We start from the raw sequence: 20927 nt of genomic DNA, 5'->3' as shown, positions 1-20927 counted from the left end.
GGAGGTTACCCTGAATGATCCAGGGGTTCCGTGCCATCACAAGGGTCCTTACAAGAGGGAGGCAAGGAGGCCCACAGCAGAATGAGGTGGGAGGATGGAAGCAGGTCAGAGCGACGCGTTTTTAAGGTGAAGGAAGAGCCACAAGCTGAGGCAGGCAGGTGGCCTCGAGAGGCTGCAAAAGGTGAGGAAACACATTCTGCCCTGGAGCCTCCAGAAGGAGCCAGACCTGCCAGCACCTTGACTTTTAGCCCCATGACACTCACTTGGGATTTCTGACCTCCAGGACTGTGAGAGGATAACTGTGTGTTGTTCGAAGCCATCACACTTGTGGTCATTTGTGATAATAGCCACAGGAGACGGAAACAGCCCCCAAGCGCATCCACCTTGCCCCTGCCCGGTCTCAGCATAAGGGTCTCACGCCTTGGTTCCAGCACTAAGCAGTTTGGTCTGGGTCCCCGTCTCCTGACTTGTCTTTGAGCCACTCCATGGCTTTCTCTGTTTCTCAGGGCTCCCCGCCATCCCTCGGCACAGCTTGCACCCAGGAAGCACTTAATAAATGCTGGTCAAAGGTAAGCAAATCTGTGTTTTCATTTTTATTTACAGCAGTTGAGAGGAACAGGCTTTGACAGCAATAATGGCTGGTTTCCCCAGCCCTGTGTTTTGACAGCAAAACTGGAACCCCAGTGGCCTGAGTACTTGTCAGAAGTGGGGGGCAGCCAGCATGTCGGTGGAAGCAGAGGGGTGCTAGGCTCCCACTGGGGCAGGAGATAGCTCTGACCATCCGTGGCAGCCAGAAAGAGACCTGCTGAAACCCAAGCTGACCAGATCCCAGTGGGCAGCAGGCAGAGTGGGGCGATCTCTCTGTGGGTCCCAGCTCCGGTCTGTTCTTGGCACCTCTGTCCCCCTGGGGCTACTCTGGCCTCCAGGGCTCTACCCCAGGGAAGACACCAAACTGTTAAACCTGCAGACATTAGCTCAGCAATGGCCCAGCCCGGCTGCTGCACTTCGCAGCAGGAGAAATGTTGGTCCAGAGAGGGAAACTGACTTGCCCGAGGTCACACAGCAATTTTGTGAGTCTCAAAACAAGCTTGAAGATTCCCGTCCAGTGCTGCCTCCAGGAGACTGGGCGTCTGGGGGTGTGAGGCTGGCCTCCCTCCAGGTGACGTGCTCTCGGGGCTGGCTGGCCAGGAGCCGGGAGTGGGGGCAGCCTCACTTGAGGTTGTGCTGGCTCTCGCGATGGCGTCGCAGGTCCACCTTGCGCTGGAAGCCTTTGGTGCACAGCTCACAGCTGAAGGGCTTGAAGCCTGTGTGCTTCCGGCTGTGGGTGATGAGGTTGGAGCTCTGGCTGAAGGCCTTCCCGCACACCTGGCACTTGTGTGGTTTCTCACCTGAGGGGCAGCAAGGATGGGGTCAGGGCCGTCTGGACCAGCGCAGCTGCCCCAATGCCCTGGATTTGTTCTCCAGAACTTACTATGTTTTATTTCACATTCACTTGAGAAAAGAATTAGGAGAGGGAGACAAGAAAAATACCACTCTGACCATCACCCTCCAGTGACTTACTCCCTGTCTGGGGCAGGGACTGGATCCACCCTGTTTATCAGTTAGCCCTGCACCTGGCTCAGGGCACAACAGAGGCACTGGGTAACGGCTGGGGAGGGAACGAACGCACGGAGGGAGGGATGAATGGACGGATGACCGAGTGGGAAGCGAGCGAATGAGTGGAGGAATGAGTAAATGGAAGAATGAATGAACAGAGGGGAAATTCACCTCCTGCTCTCGTGTCTAACACAGGTCATCAGTGTTGACATTCTGCTGTTTCCTTCCCATATTTTTTTAATACGTAAAGTATCACAGAGGGCTTGGCCCTCCTGTTGGAGGGGAGTGGCCCCCGCTGTGCAACCTGACCCCACCCTCGTTCTAAAGCCGGGACCTTTTAATAGTGAAAGGTGGGGGTGCCCATAGACTCTGCCTGGGCCCTGGTGGGCTTGGCGGGGGCCTGGGTGGGAGGGACCTGGGCCGGGCGAGGGGCGCTGGGGCAGAGCGAGGGCCCGTGTCCTCACCAGTGTGGATGTAGGTGTGCTTCTTCATGTCCGACTTCTGGTGGAAGCGCTTGCCGCAGAACTGGCAGGGGTAGGGCCGCGTGTCCGAGTGGATGAGCAGGTGGGTGGACAGGGTGGACGAGCGCTTGAAGGCTTTGCCGCACATTCGGCACTCGAAGCTGCGCTCCTGCCGGAGGAAACGAGGCCCCGGGGGGTCAGGCACAGGCGGGGCCTCGCGACCCGGGACTGCCAAGCTGGGCGCAGGACTGGACCTGGCCGGGATCCCCTGAGGAACAGGACACTCCGTTGGGGTGGCCTCGAGGATGGAGCCCGGAGGAGCAGGACCCTGGGACCCTGATTCCCGCATCCTCAGGCCTGGTGCCTGAGTGGCCTCCTGGGGGGTTTCCGTTGTGGTTTGGTTAGGGCCCCATTCCGGCCTCTGCCTCTTGCCCACCATGTGACCGTAAGCAAGTCATTTAACTTCCCTGAGTCTCAGTTTCCTCAAGTGTACATTGGAACAGGACGAGTTGTGACCTCAGAGGGTCGCTGGGAGGACTGGAGGTCGAGAGCTGAGCTGGCCACTGGCACGTGGTTCACGCTCCCAAACAGAAGTTCTCACCATCCTTCCCTGCTTCTCCACCTGACCTTTTATTTTCACCCACGTGTTGGCACCTCGGGTCAGTTTCAGGTGCTGTTCCCGGAATGGGAGCCTGGAGAACGGACTCCAGCCTCAGGCAGGGCTAAGCGGGGCGAGATGAACGTTTAAGCTTGACTCTAAGAGTTGAGGGCCTCAAAGGTGCGGACACCTGCCCGGACAGCCCAGGATGCAGGGTTGTTTCTGAGCATCACAGATATCTCACTGCCCCCCAAATCTCCCTCGAGCCAAAGGCCTCTTCCAATTGGACATCAAGCCAACTTGGTCCATCAGGGACTGAAAGGTGTTAAGGGCGGGTGGTGGAGAGACCCAGATCGGGGAGGCAGGGTCAGGGACCCCCAATCTGTCACACTCAGAGCAGGGAGAGAGACTGGCCACAGTCCCCTAGGCTTCCTGGGTGGAGCGGAGAGCAGGAGTGGGAACTGGGGGTCCTGGACTCGGCCAGATCCCCACCTGGGAGTGGACATGCGTGTGCTGCTCCAGGCTCACGGCATGGCCGAAGGTTTTGCCGCAGACGTCACAGGCGAAGGGCCGGGTCCCGCTGTGGGAGCGGCGGACGTGCACTTCAAGCCCATGCGGGGTGGAGAACACCTACAGGCAGGGACAACATGTGAGGCCCCCGGGGGCTACAGAGGCAGCCGGACCACACCTCCACGCCCAGCTCAGCCAGATGGGCGGACAGGGGCAGCAGCACTGGATGACCGATTCTGCTGGCCTGCGCTGTGCGTCCTGGGAAGGTCTCTTTCCTTCTCTGTGGCTGGCTTTCCTGTATGGAGTCTGGGAGCAGAAATCTGAAAGGCCACTCCTGGCCATCTCTGGAGGCTGAACTGCCTGGGGGTTAAGAGCCAGCAGTTGGCCAGAGCCAGGCTTGAACTCTGGTTCTGAGATCTACTTGCTGTGTGCTCTTGGGCAAGTGACTCAACCTCTCTGAACTTTAGCCCTTCTTCCACTTCCCAGGGCTCATGCGTATCAAATGCTAAGTAAAGGTCTGAGCACATGGTCAAGGCTCAATGAATGGTGATGAGGATGAACATTGTGAATCCTTGATGCTACCAGAGGACTCAAGAGCCACAGCACAGGGAGCACCCCGCTACGAACACTCCCAGCTCCCAAGGAGAGGAGGCCGGCCCACCTGCACACCCTCACTCACCTTGTTACACTTGACGCAGTGGTACGCGTCCATGCCCGGGGAGTAGTGGAGGCTGAAGTCCAAGGGCGGCTCGGCGCTGGGCACCAGAGGGCTGCCGTACAGGCTGACGGAGCGCTCCAAGAAGGCAGACTGCATGGTGGAGGGGGCCTGCCTGTAGCTGTGGCCATAGGATGAAGCCAAGGTGTCCCAGGAGAAGCTGGGCTTGTAGAATGGGGGTGAGTCGGAGGATGGCAAGTCCCCATCCTGGGGTCGGGACATCAAAACAGGGCCCTCTGTGGAGAGGGGGACAGATGGCTGGTGGTGACATGAAAAACAGGGCACTTGTTCCCCGCCACCCCCACAGTGACCTCGTGCCGAGGCCTTTGGTGTGTAGCTCAGATTGTTTACTGTCGGAGAGGGTCTGGGGCCTCACTTTTCGGTCCAGAAATGTGCCCCAGCCCCTGCGCAGTGCCTGCCTCACCCTGTGCACCAGCCTGGCCGGCTGGTTCCTCCGCCCCACCGCACGGAAGAGCTCATCTGGGAACGAGCTCCCCAGCCTGGAGGAATCCAGGCAGAAGCCCGAGAGCCTGGATCCCCCCGACTCCACAGCTCCAAGGGGCTCTGCTTCCACAAGCCCACCCACCCTCCAGCCCCTTTGCGCTCGCTGGCGAATGGCCGCACGCGCTGGGAAATGGCCGGAGGCCCAGGCGGCTACCTGGGGCCGGGCCCATCCTGGTCAAGCTCTGGTCCAGCTCTGGTTCTGGCTCCTGCTTGAGGTCAGTCCAGTCCAGGCACTGGTTTGGGAACAGGGTGCCGAGGACAGGGTTGTTGCTCAGGACCTGGTCCCCGGCCACTGTGGGGAGACAAGACCGTCAGAATCAGCAGCTGCAGCTCCGGGAAGTCTGGAGGGAGTCGGGGGAAGGAGGGGCATCCACTGCTGCTCACACTCAGGGGCTCTGCCCAGGATGGTGGGAGAGGGTGGAGTCCAGGAGGAGACCCCCGAGGAGAGCCCCTGGATCAGTCTCAGTTTCTGAGTATCGGACGTCAGCCCTAGATCTGCTGACCAATTAGGAGCCACACATCAGTGACTGAAGACCAGCTCCAATCAGCGTGCTCTCATCTCCCCACGGGGTCAGGAGAGATGGGTGCATTTACTCATTCACTTAACCAGCATTTGCTGAGCTCCTCCTGCTTAAAGACTTGGAAGAGAGGCTACATCAGGTCGGATGTTACTTCATCTTTGTCACATGGGGCAGGGGGTTCCGGTGGGCGCAGCAGAAGCCTGGCCTGGGCTCTGACTCACCAGGGCCGAGGGCAGAAGGCCAGAGCGGCTCATCCTCCTGGGCGCGGGGCAGGTGGTAGCTGTGAGCCTTCTTGCTCTTGACCAGGAAGGAGCGTGGCATTGTCAGCAGGTGCCCCACACCTGCAGGGCGAGAGGGTGAGAACAGTTAGGAGAGACAAGAGGACCATACTCCTCTGTATTTTAGCACCTCCTCCTAAAATCAGAATCCACTGTCCTGGGTTGAATAGTGTCATCCAGAAGTTCATGTCCACCTGGAACCCGTGAATGTGACTTTATTTGAAAACAGTCTTTGCAGATGCAATCAAGTTAAGATGAGGTCACACTGGCTTTGGAGAAATCCCATATGACTAGTGTCCTCATAAGAAGAGGGAAATTTGGTCATAGAAACACACAGGATGAAAGCCACGTGGAAGTGTGACAGGGATTGGAGGGACAAGGCAACCAGCAGGAGCTGGGGGAGAGGCCTGCAACAGACTCTCCCTCAGAACCCGTGGGAGGAGCTGACTTTGCTGACACTTTGATTTTGGATTTCTAGACTCCAGGATTCTCAAAGAATACATTTCTTTCCTTCCTTCCTTCCTTCCTTCTTTCCTTCCTCCCTTCCTTCCCTCCTTCCTTTTTTTAAATTGAAGTACAGTCAGTTACAATGTGTCAGTTTTTGGTGTACAGCACAGTGTCTCAGGCATACATATACATACATGTAATTGTTTTCATATTCAAAGAATACCTTTCTGTTGCGTTAAGCCTCCCGGTTTGTGGCACTTTGTTACAGCAGTTACAAAGCCTAATGTGCCTCACTAGTCTCTTGCTAGGAAACTAATACACCCACTTCTAGAAAACCCCAGGGTCAGCTTGTTCCCACCGTGTGCCCTGAGTTGCACTGAGAGCAGAGGAGGAAGGGTGGGTGTATCTCCATTTGTGACACACTGTGGACCCTGCACCCAGCAAGCTACATCTGCATCCCGGTGGGACTTGCATTCAGAGGCCGTGGAAAGTGGTCTGAGCTCAGGTTTTTGGGTTACATGCTCATGGGTTAGGATCCCAGCTCACCTGCTGTGCAATTTGGGGCACAGGCTTAACCTCTCTGGACCTATTCCCTTTCCGTGCAGTGGGCATCCAGGCTGGTGGTGTCGGCCGGTGCATTTTATGTGCCCAGTGCCTATCAGAGAGGGACCTGGCAGGTGGGCTGCAATAAGAAGGGGGCACCTCAATGCCAAGTCCACGTTATTGTGCAAGCTGGGAGCTGATGCAGCCAGAGCAGGCCTGTGCCTTGTCCACAGCCCCAGTCCAGAGTCTGGTCCCTAGAGGTGGAGGAGGGGCTTTTTCTCTCTCAGTGTGGGTGGAGGGGAAAGTTGGAGTTGGTTGTGGGGGGCTCAAGGCCCGAGAGGACCCCACTGGAGGCCTGAGGCCATTTTGTGCACAAGGAGGAAGAGACCAATGTCCACAAGCTCCAGGACGAAGTGCCGGGCATGCCGGCCCAGGCGCCTCACCGAGCCCGCTGGTCGGGGTGGGGCAGTAGCAGAGCCGGGACCAGCCTGACCACCCGGTCCTCCTGGCTTCCGTGCAGAGCCCTCTCCTGCCCCCCAAATGATTCACAGCCCTGTGCTCATTATGAGGCTCTCTTGAGTGCTCCCAGGAGACAGAACATCTTGCAGTGGTCCTCTCTGCTCCCCACCCCCACGCCACACCCCGGCAGAAGCTCAGACGACATACTCAGCCAGTGCCATTCCCCAGGCCTCAGAGGAGGAGTGAGTCCCCATCCCAGGCCAGCCCAGCCACCAGGCAGGGCGGCAGGGGCGATAGGGCCAAGCGCGGGAAAGGGATCACGCAGCTCTGAACAACAGCGAGGGCCTGGGCGATAAGGTCACGGCCAAGGAGCAGGCTGGGAGGAGGCAGATTAGAGAGCTTGGAGCTCTGCCTTGGGAGCAGCCCCGGGGAGTCACCCCTTCCCCAGGGAGCTGACCCAGAGCAAACAGAATGGCACCCCAGCTGCACCCAGACTTGCCTGCCTCTCTGGGGGATCAGGAGTTCGGGCCGTGGCTACCCTGCCCGGGGGAATCCCAGGCCCAGCCCTCCTTGACACAGGCCTCAGTGTCCAGGTGTGCTAACTGGGGAACACAACCAAACTCCCGGGACTGCTGGGGCAGTAAAGGACCTTTATTTATTACAAACCAGTGTGTAAGGGCCTGGTGTGGTGCCTGGGCTGCGGGGGTGCCCAGGGGATAGGAGGCTTCTGGAAAGCAGGCACTGCTCGAGTCCCACCCTGTCTGGTGGCACCCTTAACTCCTGGCCCAAAGCTGGCCCGTTCTGCAAGCCCGGACACACTCCAGGCGCCTCCCCTCTGGGCTCTGAAATGAGAGGGTGGGACCTGAAGGCTCTGGGGGCCCGTCCAGCTGTCAGATTTTGGCCTCACCAGGCTTGGCTGGCCCGCTGTCCTCCCCCGCATGTGCAGCAGCCCGCGGTGGCCTTATCTCCCAGGGACAGTCTTCCTCCCGCCTCCTCCCCCTCCCCCAGCAGGGCTCCCCATCCCCTCCTTCCTTCCCCCTTCTAACCCTTGGCTTCTGGAGCCCCCTGAGGAGGCCAGACCCTGGGCAGAGCAGGAGGAGACCCCCACACTTTAGGAGAGGACTGAGGGGGTGGCGCTGGGTTCCCCTGGCCTTTTGTTCTGCAGGTGGGGGAGCCTCCAGGGCTGTGGTCTGTGTTTCTATCCAAAGACGATTTATTTTGAACATAGTATTTCATTAGTAAATCAACTAGAACCAGAGGTAGGAATTAAAACCACTGAACTAGCTTATGGTGAAAAAGAACATGAAAATGAATGTATGTATGCTCGTGTTCGACTGAAGTATTGTGCTGCACACCAGACCGACATACACTGTGAACTGACTATACTTCAACACAAATATATGTACAAATCCACTGAGCTAGAATACCAGGAAATACTTCTTGCTCCCAATCTGCAAAGCCTTAGCTCCCTCAGTCCTGACCTGTGAGCATTTTATAGAGGAGGCGCTGAGGCTTAGAGACTGGCCCAGGATCCCAAGGCAGAGCGAGGCCAAGCTGGCCTCTGATGTCTAGCCCCTCCAGGCCTCAATGTCCTTGATCAACAGGCCACGGTGGGGCACTTGTTCAGGGCAGAGGGAACTGAGCCGAGAAGCCGAGGAGGACAGCAGGAGAGGGTGGAAAGCTCCCTGGTGGGCACAATGTCATTGAATCTGACACCCCCACCCCCTGGGCAAGGGAAGCAGTGATTGTCTTCCCGGGTCACGGGGGTAGGGGGCACCGAGACGGAGAGAGGCAAGTGGCCTGTCCAGGGCCCCACAGCAGAGCCAGGCCCGGCGCTCCTGTCCTGCTAGGACTTGGCTCCTGGCCCAGCGCTCTGCTCATCCTCATTTGTGGTCCTTTCAACACCCGAGGAAGATGGCCTGCCTGGAGCAGGAAGGGGAGGGCCTGTTGGTGGAGCAAGATGGTGGAAAAAATCTAATTCCCTTGATGCTGGGCCTTTCCCGGAACCCAGAAGGCCACAACTGGGCTCCTGAGCAGTGCTGGGTGGAGGGAAGGCAAGAGAACAGACTTCTTTTAGAAAGCTTCGGGGATCCCTTGGGCTCAGAACCTGAGGAGACTCCAGAAGTCAGCTGATTGGAAGCTGGGGTGACAACCCAGCAATGGCTCCCCAGGGTTCAGGACACACACAAGGGGAGCAAGGGGGGGTCCCAGGGTCTGGGGCTCTCCTGCTGGAGGACGGCTTCTTGGGGCCCCCAATCTCCCCCCGCCCCTCCCTGGCACATTCTCTCTGCTGAACCTGGCAAAGTAACAGTGGCACAGCCAACCCCTTGGCCGAGCCTTCGAGCTCACCGTGGTGGCCAAACGCACTCAGAGAACTTCCTTTTGGCCCCTGTTAGTGGAGTTTAAAAAAAAAAAAAAAAACAGGAACCAATCACCTATCCTGCAGTTAATTAACAACCACACCGTTTTGATTCACACGAACCTGTTCTGAGAAAGAGCTCAGAGCAGAGATTGTGAAAGAAGCCCAAGATTTCTTCATAAAACAGTGGCCTCGATGGTATCGGGCCTCCGGAAAGAACCTCACTGTTAAGATCTCTTCAAAAAACCCCAATCTTGACAGAGGGTCCCCTGACCCTGAGTCAGAATCTCGGCCAGTGCTTCTGAAGGAGGTGGGGGAACAGCCCTGCGCCCCAGCTTCCACATGGAGTCAGAGCAGCAGGCCTGTGACTTCCCAGCAACAGGCGCCTCGTGTCTCCCGGGGGCCGAGTCAAGTTCTGTGACCTTGAACGGGACCAGGTCAGCTGCCAACCTGGGGCTTGGTTTTCCTATCTCTCAACAGGGACGGTTGGACTAAGATTTCTAAACTTCCCTTTTGCTCTAAAATCCCAAGCTGGGTTCGTTGATTTTAGCACAGGACCGACCCACCTTGACTAAGAAACTCATCACTCGGGTTCCCTTTTTGGGAGGGTTGGGTAAGACGCCGCTGTTTCTCAGAGTCTGCTGCAGAGGACCCTTTGGACTTCCTTTCTGTTTAAAGACGTGACTCAAGGGGAAACACAAACAAACAATCAGAAAAGACATCCTTTCCGTCTAGGAGTCGGGGGGAAGCAAGCGCGGGTAGCTCTAGGGGTCCCAGCACAGAGTGGTCATTGTTTTTATTTGAAAGTTGGAAGCAGTTCTCCTCCTAAGTTCACAGAAGGCAATATCAGAAATGGGCGAATCCACTTCTAGGTCTGTACCCAAAAGAACTGAAAGCAGGCACTTGATGTTTGTACACCCATGTTTATAGCAGCATTATTCACAATAGCCAAAAGGTGGGATTTACAACCTGCGTGCCCGCTGCTGGATGAGTGGATAAACAAAACGTAGCATACACATAGCAATGGAATAGTATTCGGTCCTCAGAAGGAAGGAGATCCTGACATAGGCTCCAACGTGGATGAACCCTGAGGACATTGTGCCTCTCGAAATTGAGCCAGACCCAGAAGGACAGGTGCTGTATGATTCTGCTTATGTGAGTTACCTGGAGGGGTCAGATTCAGAGACAGAGAGTAGGATGATGGGGGCCAGGGGCTGCGGGCGGGGTGGAGAATTGGCAGCGAATGTTTAAAGGGGACAGAGCTTCAGATTTTTGCAAGATGAACAAAGTTCTGTGAATGGACAGTGGTGACGGTAGCACAACAATGTGAAAGTATTTAATGCCACTGGGCCATCCACTTAAAAATGGTTAAAACGGTCAACTTCATATTATGTATATTTTAACCTCAATAAAAATCTTAAAAAGAATGAATAAAACATTTTCTGAGCATCTCTGAATCAAAGACTAAAGCAGCTCCCATTGGTTTGAATTTCTGGAAACAAAGGAACGAAAACCTCCATCTAGCCTGAGAAGGGTAGGTTTTCTGCCGTTTCTGAGGGGGCGGGGAAGTTGCGAGGTACCACATGGCATCCGGCTAGTCTTCCCGGGGTCGGGGTGCGATCTGGCCCCCCAGCCTTCGGGAGACCTTGTGCTCCCCAGTGGGACCCCTCACCCCACCCCCGCTCTCCTGAGAGCCCCCAGAAAGTGGTCTGCACTGGTTCTGGGTGTCTCCATCAAACCTAATCCAGGCACAGCTCTCTGGCTGTCCCTGAGAACTACCTGCAGGGAAACCGGCAGAGCGACCCTCAGATCTGGGTGGAAGGAAACCTCACACATCTTCCTTATGCAAAGAGTCCCTCCTGCACCACCTCTGAGGACAAGAAACTTGCCACCTCACAAAGACTGCTGCCGTCTGCCCACCGCCCACTAAGAACCACGCAGACGAGTAAGCCCAGATGGGCGGGTGCAGCCCAGCTAGCTTCTACCAGATCCATGTCCAGAGACTACAAATTAACTTGCACCCCTCCAAAGCATCTCATGAAAGCTGTGAACTTTCTCCCCAGAAAAATGTACACAGGCACATACCAGCCGTGATGCTGTGGAATGCCTCCTTAAGAAGCCCGACTTCAGGGCAAGCACTTCTGCCCGGATGCCCAGACTCTAACTTGGCTTTTTTGTCAAAATTAAGCAGCACCACCTCCCCATCTCTTGTTCCTGGAGGCTGGGGGGAGTGCGGTGGAGCTGGCAACCCCCGCTTCCCCTCGGTAGAGAGCTCTGTAGGACAGACTGTGGGTGAGAGGCACCTCTTTCTCAGAGTGTCCCAGGAACATCGGTGAAGGTCGCCTGGGACTGCGGGATGCTGGAGCGCCAACCTCCTTCAGCGTTCTCAGCCCCGCTCATTTCACAGCCAAAGAAAAGCTCAGGGTGCCCTGGGGACAGAACCAGTTGTGCCTGAACCAACTCCACGTGTGTCGTGCCTCACCCGCCCAGACCCTGGGATGTAGATATGGCATCGTGCAGGTAGGTGACATCCATCAGCCTAAAATCGAGTCTTGGAAGGCTGTCCATGCCCAGGTGGCGGACGGTAACTCCTCCACGGGCTCGCAGCATCTCAGATAAGACTAACTCCTTACCACTCTTCTCCGAGTTCAAGGGCTGAAAGTCACATTCCATAAAAGAGATCCGTCCAGCCCACCTTATTCTTCCTAGGACTGCCAAGGGGACCAGGGAACCTGCTTGGAAGCAATCTAAGTCAGACATGCAAATTTAGAAAGAAGAGGCAGGGGCGTCCTGTGGGCACTCACCTGTCCCAGCTCGCGTGTCCCGCGGTAGGAACCTCGCTGCCTCCCTCTGGGGATATGCGCCACCCGGTCAACTTCGTGACTCTCTGCACAAATAGATACTTCTCCTTTTTTTTCCCCCCTCTCTCTCTCTCTGTTTTTTTTTTTTTCCTCTTCTGTTCCCCTCCCTGATTTTCAATCTGATTATTTGTGTCAAAATCTGGCGGTGAAGGAACAGCCAATAGAGGGAGGGCGAGAGTGCTGGGCCGTATTTGCTTATCAAAGCTTTCCAGGACTCACGACTCTCCATTCTCCTGTCCAATCCTCTGCTCCTGGAGCAGCACTCTTTCTCTCTGGAAACTTTTAATAACATGTAGATAGAAAAAATAATGGCTAAATTATTAAATTTTAAAAATTAAAGTTAAAACAAAACATTTACTTATAAACCCGATTTTGGGTAGAGGACTCAGAAAGTTTTCCTTCCTTCATTCCTTGCTCCTTTCTTTCCTTCCTTCCTTCCTCCCTCCTTCCCTTTCTTTCCTTCCTCCCCCTCTTCCTTTCCTGCCCTCGCTTGCTCCCTCCCCAAGCTCAGCATCCCCAGCCTGGGGCGGGACGTTCCGCTGCAAAGCCCTGGACTCGCTCCCCTAGACCGCTTTTAGAGTGGCCTCGCTTGTCCTTGCAGAGGTCGCTGTTGAGAAAAAAAGTCAAACTCACGCTTCCCCCAACGTGACCCTAGGACAGGTGAGGAGCAGCGGGCGTGGTACTGAGCATGATGGCTGCCCGCTTCCCCGACCCTCGGCGGCTCAGGCCCCCTGGCAGCCTGTGCTCCTGTCCCAGGGCCCGCGTGTGCTGCCATCTGGTGGCTGTGGAGGAAGCCAGGGGAGGCCCTCCAGGTGTGCCAGCACCTGCGGGAAAGCTGGGATGGCCAGGCTGGGACCTGGAGCCCCACCCCTCAGCCCTCACCTCCTCCTTCCTCCTCCTCTGCCCCCCCCCCACCCGAGCCTCCTCCTCCGGCTGGTTTATTTCAGGAGGTTTTGCATAAGAGGAGAATTCACAGAACAGAGCACTGTTATGCTGATTTGCATGACCCTCCAGCCCAGTGCTGGAGAGATTATGTTTCCCTCATAAAGAAAACAAGTTTGGCGACAGGAAGCCCTGACATAACTGAAGTCCAAGGTCCGATAGGAGAGGGAGGCGGGGGTGGGTGGTGGATGGGGCGGGCTCTCCCTGCTGCTGGACCGGGCCCTCCAGCCAGTGGCAGCCTGGAGGTCACCCGGGTCCCCACCACAAGCCAAACACGGGGGACAGTCGGTCTCTCCTCTCGACGGAGAGAGGTTAGTGGAAACACCTGGCATGGTCTCTGGATGCTGCACTTCGCCAACAGTCAACTGAAGTGTCTGTCACTAGGGCAGAAAACTTGAAAAATAATTTAAGGACGTTAAGAAAAATAAAAAATAATTAGAAAATTTATATTGGAAATAAAAAGAAACGTTAAAAAATAATTGGAGGACATTAGGAAAAATAAAAAATACTTAGAAAAATTATTAATTAGAAGTAAGAAGAAAAATCAGAAGTAATTCAAGGACCTGTCCCTTAACCAGACGCATCCCCATTTCTCCACGTACTTCATTGTACACACATGCCTGTGTTTTGCTATTGTCAACCAGCAGGTCATTTTTCCCACTGAGTGTTAAATTCTCCATGGCTTTTACGAACATGTTTAACAGGTCCAGGTTTTCATGGCTCACCTTGCCAACCCCTTTTCCCTCTGAGGCATTTAGTCGTTTGGGGTATTTCCTAGCGTAAAGCTGCTGTATCGGGCATGTTCAGTTCAGCTGCTGTTCTAAGATGTAATCCCACCCAGGGTCCTTATCTTCCCCCTTGAGTAACCGTCTCAGGGACTCCCTTCCTAGACCAGGATCCCAGCCTGCAAGTAAATGCAGGACTTCCAGGGAACCACCGGGGCCCCCAGCCCCCAGCCCCTGGGCACATCAGTTGAAGCCAGGAGGCCCCACATAGGCTCTTGCTGCCTGAGGCCTCCTAGCCTCTGGGTCCTCTCCCGGGCTGCCTGCAGGGCCAGAACCTCTCCCCTTGGTAGCCAGTCCTGGGAACAACGGGCCTTCATTTGGTCCCTCCCAAGGGCTAAGTCCCTGCACCGTCTCTGTGCCCACTCACTCACTAGTGCAGGTTCTGTCGGTACCTCTCCCGTGGCAGGCCCCTCCCTTTCCTCTCTTCCTCCTCCTCACTCAGGCCACCATAACAAAACACCACGGACTCAGTGATGAAACAATATTTATTTCTCACAGAGGCTGGGAAGTCCAAGGTCAAGGTGCTGGCAGATTCAGTCTCTGACGAGGACAAGCTTCCTGGCTTGTGGACGGCCACCTTCCCCCTGAGTCCTCACCTGGCAGAGAGAGGGCGAGCTCTGGTCTCTCTTCTTGTGAGGACACTAATCCCATCATGGGGGCCCCAACTTCAAGACCTCAACTAAACCAAATTACCTCCCAAGGCCCTACCTCCACATACCATCATTCATTCATCAACATGAATTTTGGAGGTACACAAACATTCAGTCCATCACACTCCCTTAGCTAATACCTGTTTATTGAGTACCTAGTAGGTACCAGATGCTAGGGGTTCAAACAAGAAACAACCTATACAGACATCTCTCCAATGAAGACATAGAGAGGACCACTAGGCACATGAAAGGATGCTCAACATCGCTAATTTTCAGAGAAATGCAAGTCAAAACTACAGTGAGGTATCACCTCATACCGGGCAGAATGGCCATCATCAGAAAGTCTACAAACGATAAATGCTGGGAGAGGGTGGAGAAAATGTGGAGAAAAGGGCACCCTCCCACACTGTTGGTGGGAATGCAATTTGATGCAGCCATTGTGGAAAACAGTGTGGAGATTCCTTTAAAAACTAAAAATAGAGTTAAATATGATCCAGCAATCCCACTCCTGGGCCTATATCCGGAGATATATGTTTTTCTCCGTCCTGAGTCCCCTTAGGGTGCAGGGTCAGGGGCGGCTGCAGTGGCCAATGGCTTGATGGCTGCAACATCCTTTGTTAACTAAATGGCAGGTGACACTCTTTGTCCACAAGACCAAATTCCAAATCCTGCTTGTGCCCTTTCTGTTCTCCCTTGTCTGGAATGTCCTTTCCCTTCAGTCTAGTCCTCTAGGAAGCCTTCTGAGACTCCCTGCAACCCCCCGGCGTCCATGTGGCATAAAGGACTTGACTCACCCATGACAACCCTCAAATTCTTGTCTGTCCGTCAGGGGCACTCAGCTGCTTCTCGATGAGACCAGCAGCTATCCGAGGGTAGGAACAGTGTGGAATCCTGTCTCAGCAGACGACAGGCACAGACTGACCTCAGTAACGCCAGCCTGTGCTGCGCTGGGTGGGCAGCAGGGTTCAGGCTCTGGTCCCAGCACCAGCTGGCATTAGCTGTGTGACCTTGGGGACCTCTATGGCCTTGGCTTAGAAGGGCCACAGAATGCAGAATAGACCAAACAGGAGCTGAGCTGAGCCCACCTGCCCCAGAAATGTGAGGATGGATAGGATGGTCCTTGTCCTGGGGGTGGGGGCTCCCAGACACCCATGGCGGTTCTGCCGCAACTCGGTCATTCAGAGAGATGGGGGAGCTCTGTCCAAGCCCAGGCTCCTCGCCAGGAGCTGCAGGCAGCTGAGGTGGAGGGAGCGCCACGCTGCCTGCCACTCCGGAGGGCACTCCTCCCCGTAGGCCCAAAGCCCATGACCGAGGCGCCTCTGCGCAGTGGGAGGCAGCAATTCACTGGGTTGCCACGTGGTGGCGCTCCTGCCCCCTTTTCCTCTAACAAAAACTAGCCAGAAAACGATCAACCAGCCAATCAATCTGCCTATCCAACTACCTACCTAATTAATTATAATTATGATTATTAATAAAATTATGAGAATAATATATGATCAGGGTATAAATACGAAAATAAAACATGCACCTCCACCCTGATGTGTGTTCTTTTAATTTCCCTCCCCACTCCCTCCCTCCCCCTTCCTCTTTCCTCTCCCCCTCTCTCCAGTCTCCCTCTCCCCACATAGGTGCCTTTCAATTCAAACAAATCTTGACTGGCCCTTTGCTGTGAGAACCACACAACCACCACCATCTCCCCCCTTCCCTCTGTGAGCGCAACACTTCAACCCCCCCGCTTCCATGAACCCCGGGATGCGGATGGGCAGCGTCCTGGTGGAAGACCATGGGGCGAGGCTCAGGGTGCCTTCACTTCAAAAACTGGTTGGTTCGCCTCAGAGGAGCAGGGCAGGACAGAGGGGCTCAGGGGAAGCAGGGGAGCTCTGCATGGGCAGAGGGTACCAGAGAGGAGCCTGTGAGGGCCCGCGTTCCTGCCTGGTGCCACCCTACACCCCTGGCAGAGGTTGTCAAGCAGGGTGCTGGGACCCCCTTTCTAGATTGAGAAAATAAGGCGTCGTTGCTCCTTCAGCCCCAACGACGACCTCACGAAACCCTCTGGGGGAGGCCCGTGAGGACCGGAGAGGCCGGGTGATGGCAGATCCTCAGTGCAGCCTCCTGAGGTTTCAGAAGGGGACACTGAGGCCTAGAGAGAGACTGGCCAAGGTCACACAGCTCTCAAGCAGCAGAGACAGGGCTGGGACTCTGGCCTCCTAACTCTTCCTGACAACCCCTCATAATGGCGACCTCCCATCTAGATAACTCACATGCATTTTATAAAACATAACCCCCAGTGGCAATTAGCAGAGCAGATCATGTCTGATTCCCCAGAGTCACCTGGGTGAAACAGAGCATCGTTCTGGGACTCAGACCTGGCGTTGCACCTGGTCTCGGCACACCCCAGACCACAAGCAGGCATCAGCCTCCACCAAGCCTCGGACTTTCCATCTCTTAAAACAGGGCTAAGATAAAGCTTTCCTTGGAGATGTAGATGGCACGTGAAATAATAAATGCAAAACGTTTTCTAAAGGCTAAAATGTGTGAGTTATCGCTTCTCAGCACAATCAGCCAACAGCTGACTGTGGAACTCTACCCTTTCTCTGCTTCGCTGGACACTCAAGAAGTCTTAGCTTCTGGGGGTGAGCGAGCCAGCAGGGCGGGGCAGCCTGATCCCTACTGGGTGGGCTTTGCTAATTTCCACGGCAGGTTGTTTATGAATGAAACACACGGCATCCAGTTACACTCTTCCGGTGACTCCCGCGTTCACGGTCCCTGGATAACTCACAGAAAGTCCACGTGGGGGCTGCAGACATGGAGGAAGGAAAGTTCTGTGAACATTCACCTGGGCCAGAGAGGGTGCAGGGTCTTCACAACACTCGTCTTTTTCAGTCCCAGGGAGCATTTTGCCACTTGGAATTATTGACCAAATGATGGGAAACCAAGAACCAACACCCAGGTGCAGCTGGCACCATAGTCAAGTCCACACAGCAGTAAGGTCGGTGGGGCTAGGGGGGTCAGCCCCATCCACTTGGGCAAGGACCCCAGCTTCCACTCCCCAGTGTTTCTCCATCATCACCATGCCTGGCGTGTCACGGGATCTCTAAGCTGGCCATGCACGAATGCAAGTTTGTGTTCTTCCCAGTAGGCAGTGTGTGTGTGTGAATCTGTGTACGGGGGTTCATTAGCCAGCCGGAGGACGGTGAAAATCTCCAACGGCTCCTCACCTCCCTGGTCAAGGCCAACAAGGAGCAGCCCCAGCGGGCGGTGGCCTTGATGCCCGGGCAGTTTCAGCGCGGAGTTTGCTGTGGCTGATGAGGGGGGAGGGGCGCTGTCTCCCCCCATGTGCTACTTAGGTCAGGGGACTTCGGGCCTCGGGCACAGCTTCAGCCTCCAGACTCAGAAATCAAAGCCTCCAAGGAGCTTACAAACACGTGAGAGCCAAGGACGCACACATCTCTGCTGAGAACTGGAAATACCAACCCACGAGGGAGAGAGCGCGCCCTTCCTGTGCACACCCGCGGCTCTGTCTCAATGCTGATCAGCACCAGGAGTGTCCGGCAGGAGGCGCTGGTGGAATCCATGTGAGGGAGCCTTCCAGCGCCAGGATTTGGAGTCAATTTACATCTGTTTTGCAGAGGCTTTTCAGAGGTTTTTCAAATGACCATTTTATCATTGTTCCCCGAAGGATGAGCATTTTTCTCTTCCTGTTGCTTCTTATCAACCAAAAGCACGCAGCGAGGTCCCCTCCTCTGAAGAAAAGGATGTAGATGCTGGGAAGAAGGGGAGGACCGAGTAGTCTTGTGACTACAGTTGGTACATCCTCGCTCCTCGCCTTTTTTAAGACTTTTTTGGGGGCGAGGTAATTAAGTTCACTTATTTATTAATTTAATTTTTAAAGTGGAGGTACTGGGGATTGAACCCAGGATCTTATGTGCACTAAGCACACATTCTACCACTGAGCTGCATTTGGTACCACCTTGAAAAGTGGTCTGTCCACGCATTTCTACAAGATGTGCGGTTTGCAGTTCAAAAAGGACACACGTAGTGAGCTCGTTTGGAAACCAGGAAAGAATCCTTCACAAACCATCCTGCCCAGATGCAGCCATTCCACTTCCGGGTATGTACCCGAAGCCTCCAAAGGAGGGAGTCAAAGAGATACTTGTATGCCCATCTTCACAGCAGCGGTATTCACAACAGCCAAGCGGTGTCTATTGACAAACGAATAAGTATACAAAATATAGTATTATCCATGTAATGGCATGTTATTTAGCCTTAAAAAGCAAGCTAATCCTGACACGTTACAACATGCATGAACCACAACATGGATGAACCTTGAAGACATTCTATTAAGTGAAATAAGCCAGTCACAGAGGGACAAATACTCTACGATTCTGCTTACATGAGGTATAGGGAGAAGTCAAAATCGCAGAGACTGAAAGTAGAAAGGTGGTTGCTAGGAGCTGGGGGTGGAAGGAATGAGATATTTTACAGGTATGGAGTTTTCATTTTGCAAGATAAAAAGTCCCAGGATGGATGGTGGTGGTGGCTGTACAACGTTAATGTATTTAATGCCACCGAGCTGTCCATTTAAAAGGGTGAAGATGGTAAATTTGATGCTACGAGTATTTTACCACAAGTTAAAAACAAACCTCCCTGCCCCATCCTTCATTTTCACAGATCGACAGAGTGGAAGTGAAGCCCCGAGAACCTCACCATCTCACGATTGGGGTCTCAGATCTCCCTTCAATGCTTCGTCCAATTAGTTTTTGAGTTTCAAATATTTTTTCAACTTTTTATTATGAAAAATTTCAAACAGGAAAGTGAATGAAACATGTCTATGAACACCTATATATCCAGCACTTTCATTCAACAAGTCACCATTTGTAAACCATGCTCTTCATTTTCCTCTGTGCATATATATGCATATCAATGTGTTTTTTTAAAATTTTTTATTGATTTATAATCATTTTACAATGTTGTGTCATCAATGTGTTTTTGATAAAACATTTTCAAGATATATTGCAGACATTATGACACTTCTCCCATCAGGACTTGAGCATCTACCTCCCCAAAACAGATATTCTTACATCATCACGTAACTATACTGTCATTATCACATCTAAGAAAATTGTCAATAATTTCCTAGTATCGTTCAGTCCATATTCACTTTTTTTTCTTTTTTTTTTTTGCAATTTCCCCCAATTTTCTAGAATTGCTCTTGTAGAATCAGGATCATGCCGTTTCCAGCATTGCATTTGCCTGTTTCTTTATGACAGAACAGTGCCCCCTACCCCTTTCTTTTGATATTGAGTCCCCCCCCACCCCGCCCCAACCCCTCAAAAGAGCCCAGACCAGTCTAGAAGGTCTTGCTTCCTGGATTTGCCTGACTGTTTCCTTAAGGGGCTGTTTAACCTGTTCCTCCGTCTCATGTTTACTGGAGGTTAGGGCCAAGCCTTGATTCAATTTAGGTGAGATGTCATAGGCGAAGATACTTCGCAGGTGATGCTGTGGGCTCTACGGCATTGGAGGTACCTAAAGTCAGGTTGTCCCACATTAGTGATACTAACTTTGGTCAGCGTGTTCAAAGGGGAGAGCCAGCACTCTCCATCATGAAGGTGAGTTGGGGAACAATTTGTAGAGTAAGGCTTTGTCATGCACGCAAGCATCCTGTTCCCCACAGCCTTCTCCTGGTGGGTTCTGCCTCCGCTGCTGGTTGTTGCTGAGTCAACTGTTTCATTGACGGTTGCAAAACAGTAATTCTTCCAATTCCATCATTCCTTCTGCGCTGATTACCTGGGATTTGTTTTTTTCTGTAATGAAGAGCTTTCCCTCATTAACTGTGGGCGAGCCAGAGGTCTTCCAAATAATGATTATCTTTTCTCTCCAATTGCTGATTTCCATAGTAAGGTGTTGGCATAATTGGATTTTTAAAATCGTCTCTCTCCCCCCCCCCTTTTTTTTTTTTGCCTTACATTTGGGTATCACCATGAGCTCATGGATTTGTATTTTCTCCATGGTTTACGTTACGTGACAGAAATTCCTTCCCAGTGTATTAGTTTCTGAGCGCGGCTGTAACAAATGACCACAACTGAGCAGCTTCAACAGCAGGAATGTATTCTCTCTTGGTTCCAGAGGCTGGGAGTCTGAACTCAATGACGCCTCTTTTCCTGTGAACTTTCTATTCATATCTTTTGCCCTCTTTTTCTATGAAATAATTGGGTTAAAAAGAAGATTTTTAAGGAGCGCTCTCTATACTAGGAGGCTTGTCTGTGAAAGAAGTTTCAAATATTTTCTCTAAGCTCATTTGTTTTCTGACTTCGCTTGTCTTGTTTTTGGCATAAGAAGGGCATTTGTTTTGCTTGTTTAGGGGGGCATCTGATTTGTCAGCCTTTTCTTCTGTTGCTTCTGACTTTTGAGCCATTTCACGAAAGGTTTTCTTCATCCCCGATGCCGAAACCTCACCTGCGTTGTTCTCTCCTAGCTCTTGTACGGTCTCACTTTTGACACTGAGAGCGCTGATCCCTGTGGAGTTTGTTCTGGTACAGGGTGTGAAGTCGGGGTCCAGACTTACCTTTTTTCGAATGATCCCTGCACATCCTCCAGGGGAGGCCCAGCTAAAATAAAACCTCTAGTTGTGAAGGCTTCTGCTTTGGGGGAGGGAGGTCTCACAGTGACCAGAAAACCTCTGAACATGCAGCACATGG

At 53.5% G+C, this 20927-nt stretch overlaps 1 protein-coding gene across 1 annotated transcript; it reads right to left on the bottom strand.

Moving 5' to 3' along the window:
* Positions 1-614: 614 nt before the first annotated feature.
* GFI1B (growth factor independent 1B transcriptional repressor) lies at positions 615-9635 on the bottom strand. The gene is made up of 7 exons (XM_006216593.4): positions 9558-9635; positions 5127-5246; positions 4539-4676; positions 3845-4116; positions 3148-3285; positions 2061-2226; positions 615-1388 (listed from the first exon to the last, which is right to left on the bottom strand). Exons 2-7 carry the CDS (start codon positions 5224-5226, stop codon positions 1210-1212), a joined length of 993 nt encoding a protein of 330 aa, XP_006216655.1. The 5' UTR covers positions 5227-5246; positions 9558-9635; the 3' UTR covers positions 615-1209.
* Between the last annotated feature and the right edge of the window lie 11292 nt (positions 9636-20927).

This window comes from Vicugna pacos, chromosome 4, assembly GCF_048564905.1.
Source record: "Vicugna pacos chromosome 4, VicPac4, whole genome shotgun sequence".
Classification (NCBI taxonomy): Eukaryota; Metazoa; Chordata; class Mammalia; order Artiodactyla; family Camelidae; genus Vicugna; species Vicugna pacos.
This window is presented reverse-complemented; position numbering and strand designations above follow the sequence as displayed.

What these genes read in the sequence shown, in the direction of transcription:
- GFI1B (XM_006216593.4), bottom strand. Translation starts at nt 5,226, where the DNA reads ATGCCACGCTCCTTCCTGGTCAAGAGCAAGAAGGCTCACAGCTACCAC. An exon ending in CAGGATGGGCCCGGCCCCAG is followed by an intron (nt 4,117 to 4,538) that starts GTAGCCGCCTGG and finishes CCCTCTCCACAG; the next exon opens with AGGGCCCTGTTTTGATGTCC. An exon ending in ACACGCATGTCCACTCCCAG is followed by an intron (nt 2,227 to 3,147) that starts GTGGGGATCTGG and finishes TTCCTCCGGCAG; the next exon opens with GAGCGCAGCTTCGAGTGCCG.